Raw genomic sequence first — 13,358 nt, 5'->3', positions numbered from 1 at the left:
CCGGGCGCGGCGGGGGCGGGGCCGCGCATGCACTTAAGCGGTGGCGCTCCGGCCGCGGCGGGGTCGTGTCAAGATGTCGGCGGCGGTGCCGGAGCTGAAGCAGATCAGCCGGGTGGAGGCCATGCGCCTGGGGCCGGGCTGGAGCCACTCGTGCCACGCCATGCTGTACGCCGCCAACCCCGGGCAGCTGTTCGGGCGCATCCCCATGCGCTTTTCGGTGCTGGTGAGGACGCGGGCGGGCGGCGGGAGGGCGGGCGGCGGGGACGGGGCGCCGCTCCCCCCGCGCCCGTGACCCCGCGCTCCTTGCAGATGCAGATGCGCTTCGACGGGCTGCTGGGCTTCCCCGGGGGCTTCGTGGACCGGCGCTTCTGGTCTCTGGAGGACGGTCTGAACCGGGTGCTGGGCCTGGGCCTGGGCTGCCTGCGCCTCACCGAGGCCGACTACCTGAGCTCCCACCTGACCGAGGGCCCGCACCGCGTCGTGGCGCACCTGTACGCACGGCAGCTGACGCTGGAGCAGCTGCACGCCGTGGAGATCAGCGCGGTGCACTCGCGCGACCACGGCCTGGAGGTGGGGCCGCCGCCCGGGCCCCGCCCCCCGCCCCGGGGTTTGGCTCTGGCCCCGCGGAAGGCACCGATGGGTAACACGTCCCCCGGAGGGTCCCCTGGCCGGGCTGGGCGGGGTGTCGCTGTGCAGCCTCGGGGCGGGCAGAGGGCCGGGGGGCCGGGGCGGGGAACCGGGGCTGGGGTTCCCTCGGGGCTGTGTTCCATCTGCCTTGCTGCCTGCCATTGCCAATCCTGGGAGTGGGGAGTGGGATCGGTGGGGGGATGGGCTGGGTGGTGCCTGCGGGGGGCGGGGGGGACGGGCCGGGTTCTCATGGTTGTTATGGTTCCGGGGGGGGCCGGGAGGCACCTGTGAAGGGGGAGCATGGGGTGTGAGCCGGGGGCCTCCTGCCAGCGGCTGCCAGCGGACGGGGACGGGGACTGGGACTGGAGTGCAGCAGAGGGCGGAAGGTGCATGGGGTCGGCTCTGACACTCGCCTGGGGCAGAGGGGGCCGCACCGCTCCCAGGGCCCCGCTGGCTGCTGCCTCACCAGACCCTGCGGGGCCTCTCATTACAGCCTCTGCAACCTGGCTGCCCCTCTGCTAGGGCCGAACCATGGGTGGGGGTCCCGGTCCCACTCCCGTCTCCTCCGTGCAGGTGCTGGGGCTTGTGCGAGTCCCCCTTTACACCCAGAAGGACCGAGTCGGTGGCTTTCCCAACTTCCTGAGCAACGCCTTTACCAGCACCGCCAAGTACCAGCTGCTCTTCGCTCTCAAGGTGCTCAACATGATGCCCGAGGAGAAGCTGGCTGAGGCCTTGGCTGCTGCCACCGAGAAGCAGAAGAAAGCCCTGGAGAAGCTCCTCCCGTCTTCCTCCTGAGGTTGAGTCTATGTGGCGTGTCTCTTGCCCTAAACTCCTGGGAGAGTGTCTTCTGTGCATGCGCTCACACCATATCCTGACTGCGCCGGGCAAGGGGGGCATCTCGTCCTCCACTGCCCGGAGCAGCCACCGGGTGGCAGCCAGATTACCGGGAAGCCACCCTGGTCAGTTGTGGCTCAGGACATCCTCTCCTACCCTAAGGCTCAAACTCTCCTCCACAGGAGTCGGGTTGGTGGAGGTATCACCCATTTATCAGGGTGGGTAGATGGACACAGACCACTGAGAAGTCGGTTTATTCTTGTGGAGCTGCCCAGAGTCCTGTCACCAGCCAGCCCGGCGGCCAAGAAGCTGGCTCAGCTCAGGATGTCCTACTGTTAATATTGGTGGTTGTTAGCCTTACTTAGGTCACACACCATAGAAAAAATTAACCGAGTGTGAGGTTTCAAGGCTCCTTCACTTCACTGGGGCTTGGTCCCCAGGGTTAGTTGGGGCCATAAGGCCCAGCTGTAGCTGGAGTTGTTGAAAGTGGACAGGAAAGACCCTTCTTGGCTGCTCTGTGTGATCTCTGGTCCTGGTCACAGGCCTGGGGCTGGGTGTATGGGGGCAGGGGATCCTCTTCTCCCCACCCCCCCGCCCCAGGGCCTTAAGGGCGGGAGCCAGGCCTAAGAGCTTCTTTTGGCGTGGAGCGGACACAGGCCTCCCAGCCCAGGTGGATGTGCCGTCACTTCCCTGGGGTGGCTGTGGTGCCGCCGGCACAGGCCTCTCTCTGGGGCTTCTGGCTGCACCTGCGCTGAGCCCAGCTCACTGCTTTCCTTGGCTTTGAAAGCCTCCCTTTCTCCATTCCCAGCACAGTCTGCAGGCAGCTCCAGGACATGGGGAAGCACTGGCCGAGTCTGGAGAATGACATCAGCAGAGCCGCCATGGACAGGAAGGTCAGCACTGGCAGTCTCTCTCCTGTGGCCCTATATGTCTGGAAAGCTAACAGAGTTTCCACAATACCTGCTTGGCCTGGTAAGGAAAGCTGTGCTCCGGCCCTGCCTGAGCGTCTGTTCCACCTTAGAGCCTCGATGAAGTGGCCAGCACGTGCGGGCAAAGGCGCTTCATTCTGTAAATAAAATAGCTGTACCTTGTTCCTCTCTTCCTTCCTTGGGGCTGTGGTGTGCGCCATTCTTCAGTTGCTTTTGTAGAATCGGAGCAGAGGCAGCCCTAGCTGTGGGGCCAAACCGGGCAGGAGGGGGTCACCCTGTCGGCCCTGCTCTGAGCACGGTGGTCTCTGTCCTGACAGAGGGGCTTAGGTTCCGGGTTCCTGAAGTGGGGGTCGCGGCATGGCTTGCCCCTTGGTCTGTCAGCCAGTACTGTGTCGCGGGACCAGAACGGAGCCCCTCACCAGCAAATCTCATTTTATTTTCCAGCAAATGACAATATGCTGCCCAGGCATGCCCAGTCCTTTCCGTGGGGCACCTGCGGTGTATGGGGATCCTCTCTCTCCCCAGGGCCCTGCCCGCTCTGGGCCTCACCCCCAGATTCTGGGCTGGAGGCCCTCGACCTGCCTCCATGTGGGCCTTGCTGCCCCGGCCCCAGCCCTGTCCTGCTTCTGCCGGCTGCTCCTGGGGCTTGATCCTCCGGCCCAGTGGGGCCCGGCCTGCGGCAGCGCCCACACTCTGCCCTCCGGTCTTCCAGGCACACAGCTTCAGGGTGGATCAGTCACCCAACGTCGGAGTCTGAGAAGGGAAAGAGAAGCCTGAAGGGGGCACTCACCGCTGCCCAGGGTGCCCTGCTCTCCCAGCCTGGGGCCCGGGGGACACTCACCGTCCGTCCCTCCCAGCTAAGGCTCCCGCCAGTTCTCCTTCCCGTTCAGCACCTGCAGCTTCTCCAAGCTCTGGGTCACTGAGCATAGCACTCGCCCTGAGGATGGGAGCAGTTAGTTCCTGCTTTGCCAGTGTGAGAAGGAAAGGTCCTAGGGATGCCTGGCGGTGAGGGGAAGCGGGCTACACGGCAGGAGCCCCCCCAGGGTCGGAGCTGACCAGGCAGGGCTCCCCCTGTTCCTCCCTTGTGGCCCCCAGTGGGCGTGAGGCCTCTGGCTGCCCTCCTGGACACTCACCCATTTCCTGGACTCGATCCTCCAGTGCTCCTGACAGCTCAGGGAGGCTCAGAGCTTGCAGGGAGGCCTGCCAGCCTTTGGAGTCTGTGGGACAGAAAGCCAGGTGGGCCTGGAGTGCATGTGGTCACCATAGGTCCTGCCCCTCTGTCCTGAGCTGCCGCGACCAGGGGACCCACCCAGCTGTTGCTTCCTGCATGACCTCACTACACCAAAGTGTGTCCTCCCAGCTGTTTTTCCAAAGCACTGGCTGCCAGTCAGGGTCCAGCCCCGGGAGTGGAAGTGGGGGGGGGGCCTGGCCTACAGGGAGGCTTTGTCCTGGGGCGGCCCCAACTATAGGCTGCAGAAATCACTTGAGATCATGGACAGCAGAGTCAGCCAGGGCCCAAGGGCTTTTGCCCCCCACCACGGGGACGACATGGGGGAGAGGGCACCCTCGCTCTGGGACCTGCGATTGTGTGGAGGAAAGAGCTGGAGCTGGAACCGGAGGCCTAGGACAGCACCTACGTGATCCGGGGCAAGAACACAGTTCTTACCAGCTGTGGGGAGGGCAGCGGCCAGGGGGAGCCCTCGGGTGGACACCTCCTGCTTCACTCTGGCTGACAGCTCGGCTTGACAGGCTCTGCCAGACACAAGGCCAAGCGCTGGTGAGGGGAGAGGCTGGGCAATAGTGCCTCCCACGGCCCCAGCGGGACGCAGATACCCCATCTCCCTGAGTGTCAGGGGGGCCCTGCCTTCAGGGCAAGCACACCAGGCGCCTTTGGGGACCAGCGTGCAGATGCGCGGGGCCCTATCTGCTGCCTGGGTCTGCCCTGCAGAAAGGAAAAGCCAGAATGAAACGGAGGATGGCAGCAAGTGGCCCCAGAAGGCCCTAAAACCAACCCTTGGCTGAAGCATCTGGAGGCAGCGGTGGCTCAGGGTTGGGCCCAGGGCAGCTCAGGTGCCCACTCACCGCAGCTGGTCCAAGATGAGAGCAGCGTCCTGGGCCAGGGCCCACATCTCCTGCAGCTGGGCACGCACGTCCTCACGGGTGCCGTCCTGCTCCAGGAGGCAGCTCTCCACCACCGCCCGCAGCTCCTGCTCCTGCGACACCTGGCCTCGCATGGCCTCCACCTCCTCACAGCGCTGAGAGGAGATGGGGCGGGTGAGTGAGCCAGGCGGATTCAAGGCCAGGGCCACCTCGGTTGGGTCCTGCCAGCCCCAGTCGGCTCTGCCATCCCCACTGGCTCTCAACTCCCGCTCTCCTGGGCCGGAGGAAGGGGACGTGTGTCTCCAGACGGAGCCACCTCTGCTTTGGGCCCCTTCCCTCAAGCCCTGTGGCATCCATGCCTACTGCTTGTTCTCTGCCCTCCCCCTTGATCTTCTGTGTCCATCTAAGCTCCTGCCCCGAGTCCCCATCCCTTCCTGAGCCTTCTTCCCAGGCAGACACCCGTGTGTCTCCCCTCCTGCACAGCAGTAATGCTCTCTGCCCTTAACTGTCCTGGCTGCTTCTCCCTGATGACCCTGCAGATCTGTCCTCCCTGCTCACCCCCTATGCTGTCCTTTACTGCAGGCGTCTCCACACCCCTCTCTTGCATGCCCCCTCATACTTTGTGCAGCTGGATGGCAAGCTCCTGCATCTCAGCTTCGAGCCGGTCAGCATAGGCCAACTCCAGGGCATCGCTGGGGGGACGGGCACTGCTGTGCCAGCGGGCAATGGCAGAGGTCATCTTCCTCTTAGGCCCAAATAACCTGCGAGGAGGATAGAGAGTATATACGTCTGCTGTGTGCGTAGAGATGCCACGGACTGTCCTTACACCAAGACGGTCCCTTAAGAAAGGGCCCAGCTTGGAAGGGGGAGAGTGGCCCCCAGGATCCTAGGGCAGAAGACAAACGGTTCTAAGAAGTGACCCCAGCTAGGGCTGGCCTCCCCTGCCCAGCTGCTGTTCTCACTGAACAGGGGGCTCAGGCCTGGGGGAGCCATAGGACCCAGCCCTCCAGCACCTAAGCCAGGGGCAGCTGGAGGGCTGGAGTGGACGCTGCTATAGGAAGCAAGCGGAACCTCAGACAAGACAGGGCAGCTAGTTCCACCCACACGAGGGGAAGCTGCGGGCTCAGCTTCACGCCAGAGACGAGGGTGTGGCCACGAAGGGCCCCTCTGCACTCACGTGATGCCAATCTCCTTCAGGTCACTCTCAGTGAGGGTCAGGAAGATGCGGAGGTCCACATCCTGCTCCTCAAACAGCTGCAGGTACTTCAGACACCCAATCTGCTCCAGCAGCGTGGCGAGGTCCTGGAGGGTACAGGGGCGGGGACAGGTCAGAGGACGGGCGGCCCTGTCTGGGTGAACCCAGCCAGCCCCCAAGCTCCGCAGTGGGACAGTGCTGGCGGCCCCCAGAGCCCCAGCCGCCCCCTCTCTGTGCCCTAGGCGGCATGGGTAGCCCGGAGGCTCTCTGAGCCTGTGTCTTCACTTCAGCTTGGACAGCGTCAGTTTCTTGGAGGGCGAGTCCGGTGGCCACAAACTCTCTTGGCGTTGTTAGCCTGTGACAGTGCGACATCTTAGTTTCTCCTTTACTTCTGAAGGATAGTTCTTACTTGGATACAGCATTCTGGAGGGTTTTTCTCATTCCTTTGACTAGGTCATCAGATGTCCTCTAGGTCCCATGTTGTTTGTTTGTTTTTTTTCCCCTTTAAAGATTTTATTTATTCATGGGGGGGGGGGGGGGCACAGACACAGGCCGAGGGAGAAGCAGGATCCCTGCAGGGAGCCTGATGCGGGACTCGATTCCCGGTCTCCAGGATCAGGCCCTGGGCTGAAGGCAGCGCTAAACCACTGAGCCACCCGGGCTCCCTGGTCCCGTGGTTTCTGATGGGGAATTAGCTGTCAATCTTACTGGGTTCCTGGTGTGTAAAGACTCCTTTCTTCTCACTCCGTTCAAGGTTCTCCTTTTGTTTCTGGACAGTTTGATTTCTTTAGGTCTAGGTGTGGATCTGCATTTAGCCTACTTAGGGTTCATACAGCTGCTGCAGATTCATGTTTTTGATCAAATCTGGGAAGGTCTATTTCTGAAACATTTTTTTGCCCTTCTCTACACCTTTCCCTCTGGACAACATTATGCATATGCTGGCTGCTTGATGGTGTCTCACAGGTTTCTGTTCATTCTTCTCAGATGGGATAATCTCAACTGACTGGCATCAAGTTTGTGGGTCCTTCCGCATCCTCCAGCTGCTTTTGGGCCCTCTCGTGCCACGATCGTTTCAGTCATTGTACTTTTCATCTATAGAATCTGTTTGGTTTGTTTTTATTTCTATCACTTTATTGATATTCTCTATCCAGACAGGGTTTCCTTGGGCTCACTGAACATATTTGAAAAAGCCGGTCTAGTCTGTGTCCAGGAAGTCCCACAGCTGGCCTTCCTCAGGCACTGCTTCTGTTATTTGACTTTTTACAGTCGAAAGCCATACCTCCTTGTTTCTTTGTACATCTTGTCATTTTGTTGAAAATTGGACATTTTAAAGATTTTTAAGTAATCTCTACATCTAAAAGGGGGTTTGAACTTACAAGCTCAAGTTCAAGAGTCATATGTTCCACCAATTGAGCCAGCCAGGCACCCCCAAAACAATTCTCCTCCTCCACAGTCTGTCATTGCTGCTTGTTAAAGAAGTTATTTATTTAGTGCCTTTTCTATAAGTCTGTGTTCTCCCTCACATGTGGCCACAGAAGTCTCTCCTTGGCTAGCTTAGTGGTCAGCTAAGAACTGGACAGATTTCCTTAAACACCTGAGACTAGTCAGTCTCCCTTCTCTGCCGAGTAACTCTGTAGGCTTCAGGGGGCACATCTTTAACACTCAGCCAGATAGATGACAGTCCTTCCCTTAGCCTTTACTTGCTGCTTGCTAGAGTCCCAGGGTTCACACAGATTTATTTTCAACTCTTTCTTGACCATATACAGAACACAGCCTTGAGCAAGTGTGTGGCCTCCCAGGTTCCTAGGATTATGTCAGAGCTTTACAAAGCTCCTATGGACATCTCACTCCCTACTTCTTCCTTTTAAGCTTTGTGGTTAATCTTATTTGCCCCAACTATGATCCAACACCTCAGGCAGCTGCAAAGTTAAAACACGTGCCTATAATTATTTTCAACACACAGATTCCAAGGAGAGGGCTTTTGTTATACTGGGTAGACAGGCTCTCAGTCAAATCAAATACAGTTTTGTAAGCATGGTCTCCTAGGAAAACCTCAGATGCATCCAATAATGCCAATTCTTTGAGAATGAAACAGTGAAAGAACCCAGCTCCATTCTGCTCTTCCAGCGGCTGTCACAGCTTCCCTGGCACTGGAGTGAGGATGGGACTAAGGCAAGTTAACTACAAGGTTTACAGTTCTTACTGATTCAGCCACTTCTCTTAAATAAACATTTCCAGCTCGCTCCAAGCCTTTGGTTGATTCAGAGTTTTCAAAAAATTATTCTGACCATTTCTGCCAGGTTTTTTATTGCCTTTAATAAAGGGGCAAATTTTCAAAGGTTCTGACTCTGCCATTTTCCTTAACCTACTTTGTGAAACAGCCTTAAGATCCCACCACCACCACCCACTCTCCCATCAACATGTGTTTAAGGAAATGAAAGGTGTAGCTGTTCACTGAGCCGGGAACATAGGCAGTAGACAGAGCTCCCTGGAGGGGCCACAAGGAGAAGCCAAGAAGCCAGCAAAAGTGGAGGGGCTTAGTGAACAGCAGAGCTGTGACTTTAACAAATAAATGGTAAAAGATTACTTCTTTCATCTTTGTACCACTTATGCCCACAGAGGGCAGGAGAACTCAATATTTTTTTTTTTTTTTTTTTTTTTTTTAATTTATGATAGTCACAGAGAGAGAGAGAGAGAGGCAGAGACACAGGCAGAGGGAGAAGCAGGCTCCATGCACCGGGAGCCCGACGTGGGATTCGATCCAGGGTCTCCCGGATCGCGCCCTGGGCCAAAGGCAGGCGCCAAACCGCTGCACCACCTAGGGATCCCAGGAGAACTCAATAAACAGTTGAGCTACCGTGCCGCACCTGCAATCCCTGAGAAACTGGTTAGCCAGAGTGACCCAAAATGAAGAAGGCAGACATGGCAATTTCCATTACCTGCCACTTTATCTCTGCTTCAGATGCATCTTGTCACTGACTTCTGAAAGCAGCTCTGTAAGACTGGTTCTGTTTTTCTCCTCCCCAGGCTCAGGGACGCTGAGTCAAGTATGGAAACCAAGGGGAGAGATAGGTCCCTCCTATGGAAAGCGACGGAACAGAAAGCCTGCAACTGGCACTTCTAGCCTTTCGGAATCCTCTCAGCCCAAGTAGCTTCCATAGATCATTGGGGAAAAACCATGACCACAGCTTTCTCTGAATCGTAAAGGCCTCGTGAAGCATGAAGAGTGTCATCTTTCTCACTGGGTAACTGCCAGTTTCACAGACGGCCTTACCTGGGGTCCTGAATAGGGGGACCTCTCTGTCTGAGGAATGCATCCTGGGGAACAGGCTGCCCCAGAAGTCCCGGTGCTGGTAGGCCACTGGTTGTCACTGTTGCTGTAACGATTCTTGGTCTTCATATAACTTTTAGTTTGCTTGCGGACTGAACTTTTACAGGCATGATCCGAATCCTGTGGTGAGAAAGATGTCTGAAGTTAACATAAGGGGCCCAGAGCTAAAGTAGCTGCATCCATTCTATTCTCTGCCACAAAACTGTTGCTGTGAAACTGCCCCACCAGCCACACAGAGGCTTCCCTGGTGATTTGCACTGTGGTCTGTGTGGCCCCGATCCAAGCACTGCTCATGGAGGGTGGCCAAGGACTGTGTGTGACATGCACGAGGTACCTATCACCAACTTGCCCTCTCGAAGAGGGGCACAACACCCAGAAAGGGGAGAGAGGTGGGAGATCAAGAAAAGAGAAGCTTCACCTCATTGCTCTCCAGAGAGGCCTCACTGCTGACTCCTGGGGCTCTCGTCAGGCCCTCACTGCTGCTGCTGCGCCTCACGGCTCCCAGGTTGGCACAGAAGGCATGCTCTTCTGCCAAGGGGAAGACAAGCGCACCTGACCCCAGGTCTCAGTGGCGAGGACTCCCCAGAGTCTGCACCTACTGCATTCGTCAATATTCAACAGCTCACTGCGCTCTTCCGTTGCAGGCCCTCCTGCCCCAACACGGGGACGGCAGTTCTGCCTGTTTTCCTCACTGATCTACAGCAGTGCCTGGCACACCGGGCACTCAGTAAACAGCTAGTGAATAAATGATACATGTAACACAACAGACATTTCCCTGAGGGCTTACCGGTCCAGGAGCCAACCTTGTTAGGAACGACTCCCCCACATCCTGCACCCAGGCACCGTGGACCAGAAGCTGCACCTCAGCAGTCTCCAATCCAGGTCCCTCTGGAAGCCTGCCCCCCCGCCCCTGTTCTCCAGTTGGGGGGGGGGGGGGGTGCTCCCACGGCCCGGGCTCCCGCTGGGCGGGTAGAGGGCTGGGGCACGGGCGGGCAGGACACACATACCCCGGCTGCTGCTGCTGCTGCTGTCCCCATCCCGGTCGTTGATGGGGGACGTGACATCCCTGTAGCAGAGGCCCCCCACATCCAGTGGGTTCTCATCGCTGCTGTGGAAGGTGACATAGCCCTGTGGAGGCACCTGTTCTGTGGACAGAGTGGGGGACATAAACCCATATGAGCACAAGAGGGGCAGCCGATTCCTCCTTCCAAATTCAACCGCCCCAGAGGAATTTCGGCAGGAGGGAAGGCTGGGACTTAGGCATCGGATCTAACTGGCTGTCACCCCATCTGCTCGCACAGCAACCTGGGCACACGCACGCGGTCTGCAGGTGAGGAAAAGGACTCTGAGGGGCGTGGAGACCAGTCTGTGTCCCACAGCAAGGGCCCAGGGGTCAGGACTAGCACCCAGTCTGACCCTGCGCCCCCACATCACACCATGCTGTTGCTTTTCCAAGTGGACAAAGCAGGAAACGGTTAGCTGGATTGGCAGATTCCTGAGCCCAAGGAAAACCAGACCACTAAGTGTTCCTTGTAGCCGGCAACATCTCACACACCAGCCCCCCCGTGCTCCCTGTGACTTCTCACAGAGACTTCGAGGGGCGCTGCTCCTCGGGTCAGTCAATCCCAGCCAGAGACCTGGCTGGGCAGGGAGGTGGGTGGCCCTGGACTAAAATGAACAGCAGTAACACCAAGTGACATAACCTCCGAACGCATCTGCCTGCAAGAGAAAGGGAGAAAAGACACACCGGGGGGTTTAATTCCAGCTTTGTCCCTGCCTCCCCCACCACAGAAAGTACATTTATTTGCATAAAAGAGACTGGCTGGTGGCCTCACGCGGAACTTATTTTCTTCTTTATACCTTTCTGAAGTTATCAAGATTTACGATCAGCATATGCTATTTATCATTCAAAAATTTTTTTCATTGCTGGCAAAGAGAACATATGCGTATATAGAGAATTTAAATATCACAAGGTATAATAGGAAAACCAAAAATATGAAATGGCGCAACTAAGGGACAATTAGCATTATTCTTTGGTGAACGTTTTTTCTGCCGCTGTGGGGGCATAAAAAGACTTGTGTATAAATGGGCTTTGACCAGATTATTTTGGTAACTTGAATGAACTCCATTTTTAAAAGCAGCTGTTGTACAGCAACGCAAGTGAATGACCCCCCTCACCCTGGGTAGACCTGTCCTTCCTTCGCCCCCGCCATGCCTCAGGTGGGACAAGCAGCACGGACTCCTCACAAGAGACAGACTCTGCCACTCAAAATAGAGCCACCCGGCCGAGTGCCCCAGAGCTACGTGCTTACAACCATGCTCTCACCCTGCAGCAGCCTGCCCACAGCTGGGGGGCAGCTTCCCCAGTGGCCTAGGGAGCCCACCCCTCTGTGGCTGATGGGAAAAGGTAGGCCTGGAGCTCCCAACCCAGCTAAGATTCCTTCCAAGGGTCATGGGAAGGAATCAAGTTACTTGTATACTCTTGAATAAAGCCTGGTCTCCTCTAACTGGGAAAGTTGGTTTCTTTTGCTTTTCTTTTCTTTTTTTAGGTTTTACTTAATTATGACAGCGAGAAAGCGCACCAGCAGGTGGAGGGGCAGAGGGAGGAGAAGACTCTGCTGAGTAGGGAGCCCAAGATGGGGCTTGATTCTAGGACCCCAAGGATCATGACCTGAGCCAAAGGTCATGAACACTCAACTGACTGAGCCACCAAGAGGCCCCTGGGAAAGTCAGTTTCTAAGCCCAGGGGTACTTGCACACGAGATGGGCCCATCCACCTGGCTTGCTAGACGGCAGGATTGACCCAGCCACTAATAGGTGACAGATGTCAAAGACAATGTAACACTCCTAACACTGATCATTTGGTCAGGCCAGGGTAAGAGTGTTGGCACCCCCTGCACTCCCCAAGCACACTGCACTCAATGTGAAGTACTGACAACAGGAGAACTAACTAACTTCTAGCCCACCACCAAGTGTACCGCCAACAATTCTCAAGTCCGGCACGTTGCGAAAAGAGAGCAACAACCTGCTCGAGACACATCCAACTCCAGCTGGAGATGGGGACAGAGACCAGACCTCAACATTTTCCCTGCACTAGCTGACCTACCACATGATGAATGAAATTGCAGCTTTGATATATTTCCACTGCTAGAGGAAAAGTTCTATTTGCAACATGACCCGTGGAAAGGAAAACCAAAGGATGAACCAGAAGCTAGCCAGTGATTGTCTTTCAGTCTCTGTAATCAATTCTTTTTTTTAAGATTTATTTATTTATTCATGAGAGACACACACACACACAGAGGCAGAGACACAGGCAGAGGGAGAAGCAGGCTCCCTGTGGGAAACTTGAAGTGGAACTCGATCCCAGGACCCTGGATCACGACCTGAGCCAAAGGCAGATGCCCAACCACTGAGCCACCCAGGTGCCCCTCCACCCCATAATTAATTCTTAATCCGTGAGCTGCAGCCCCCACCCAGTAGCCCACATTTCAGAAGCCAAGGACTGTTCAGTCCCCATCAAGGCCACATCTCAGGGAGCACTGCCGAAGAGCCAGCAGGACATGGGAGCACTCACCACAGCAAGGCTGCTGGATCTTGCCTCCAAGTCCGATAGCTGTGATCCTGGCCAAGGCTCGGGGCCCCTCATGGATGCTGAGGCCCTTTTTCCGATAGAGCTTCTGTCTCTGGGGAACAGGGCAGGATTCATCCGAAGAGCTTAGATCTTCAAATTTTTCTGCAGGCCAAACACCAGAATTAAGATATTTTGTTCAGTGATGGACTAATTTACTAATCCTCATAGTACATGGGAATGAAATCATCATAATCCTCTTTCTCATATTAAGAAGAAAAAAAATGTGTTTCCCAGGACCTCACTAGAAAGAAATGCCATAAGGAGCCAGTCCACTGCTCAGATGGGCCACGGGGAGATCTGGGGAGAAAGCAAGCTTACTAAGCATGAGTCTCAATTGAAAAAGGTTGTCATGAGTGGAGAGTCTTAATTCTTATTCTTCTCTTTGCCTGGCTTCCAGAACTTTTCATAACTAGTATGTATATTTAAAAAAAGAAATAAATTTTGTTCTAAGTTGAGATGGTAAGTAAGATCTGTCTCCTCATAGACATATGGCAACATCAGTCACAGCTTCTTAACAACTGTGTGTTCTCCACCTACACTTCCTGGGAAACAAGGGGCATATGCCAGCTGTGGGCCGGGCCTGGGGAAGCACTTTACATCGCCACCTGTCATAGCCTAAGAGCTTAGTGCGCTCACAGCTGTTACCATCTTATAGCTTTTCACAGTTTTCCTGATTTCATCATACCTGGAAGGCAAAATTTGTGAATATAT

At 56.0% G+C, this 13,358-nt stretch overlaps 2 protein-coding genes across 10 annotated transcripts in view; one reads left to right on the top strand and one right to left on the bottom strand.

Moving 5' to 3' along the window:
- The first annotated feature begins 36 nt into the window (after window positions 1-36).
- NUDT16L1 (nudix hydrolase 16 like 1) lies at window positions 37-2,552 on the top strand. 2 transcript variants are annotated; one of them, XR_003235654.2, is made up of 4 exons: window positions 37-223; window positions 310-640; window positions 1,201-1,423; window positions 2,270-2,552. XR_003235654.2 is itself a non-coding variant. In XM_026003040.2 (4 exons), the coding sequence occupies exons 1-3, from the start codon at window positions 74-76 to the stop codon at window positions 1,420-1,422; spliced, it is 633 nt and encodes a 210-aa protein (XP_025858825.1). In that variant the 5' UTR covers window positions 40-73; the 3' UTR covers window position 1,423; window positions 2,270-2,552. The 2 variants fall into 2 exon arrangements, 1 of the variants encoding a protein (XP_025858825.1); XM_026003040.2 differs by having other exon boundaries at window positions 40-223; window positions 310-570.
- Window positions 2,553-2,805: 253 nt separating this feature from the next.
- Window positions 2,806-13,358, bottom strand: part of ANKS3 (ankyrin repeat and sterile alpha motif domain containing 3) — a 31,643-nt gene continuing 21,090 nt past the window's right edge. For 4 of the 8 annotated variants that reach the window (XM_026003036.2, XM_026003033.2, XM_026003032.2 and 1 more), the window contains 11 exons: window positions 12,591-12,749; window positions 10,024-10,161; window positions 9,435-9,544; window positions 8,960-9,136; window positions 5,668-5,792; window positions 5,110-5,251; window positions 4,473-4,645; window positions 4,057-4,142; window positions 3,524-3,607; window positions 3,232-3,327; window positions 2,806-3,163 (listed from right to left, as the gene is read on the bottom strand). In XM_026003036.2, the coding sequence (XP_025858821.1) occupies window positions 3,248-3,327; window positions 3,524-3,607; window positions 4,057-4,142; window positions 4,473-4,645; window positions 5,110-5,251; window positions 5,668-5,792; window positions 8,960-9,136; window positions 9,435-9,544; window positions 10,024-10,161; window positions 12,591-12,749 (1,274 nt within the window). In that variant the 3' untranslated portion in view covers window positions 2,806-3,163; window positions 3,232-3,247. The remainder of the gene's footprint in view (window positions 3,164-3,231; window positions 3,328-3,523; window positions 3,608-4,056; window positions 4,143-4,472; window positions 4,646-5,109; window positions 5,252-5,667; window positions 5,793-8,959; window positions 9,137-9,434; window positions 9,545-10,023; window positions 10,162-12,590; window positions 12,750-13,358) is intronic. The other 4 variants (XM_072751386.1, XM_026003035.2, XM_072751387.1 and 1 more) reach the window with 2 other exon arrangements.

This window comes from Vulpes vulpes, chromosome 3 (genome assembly GCF_048418805.1).
Source record: "Vulpes vulpes isolate BD-2025 chromosome 3, VulVul3, whole genome shotgun sequence".
NCBI lineage: Eukaryota > Metazoa > Chordata > Mammalia > Carnivora > Canidae > Vulpes > Vulpes vulpes.
Note: the sequence above shows the minus strand (reverse complement) of the source record. Positions and strands in the feature narration are given on the sequence as shown.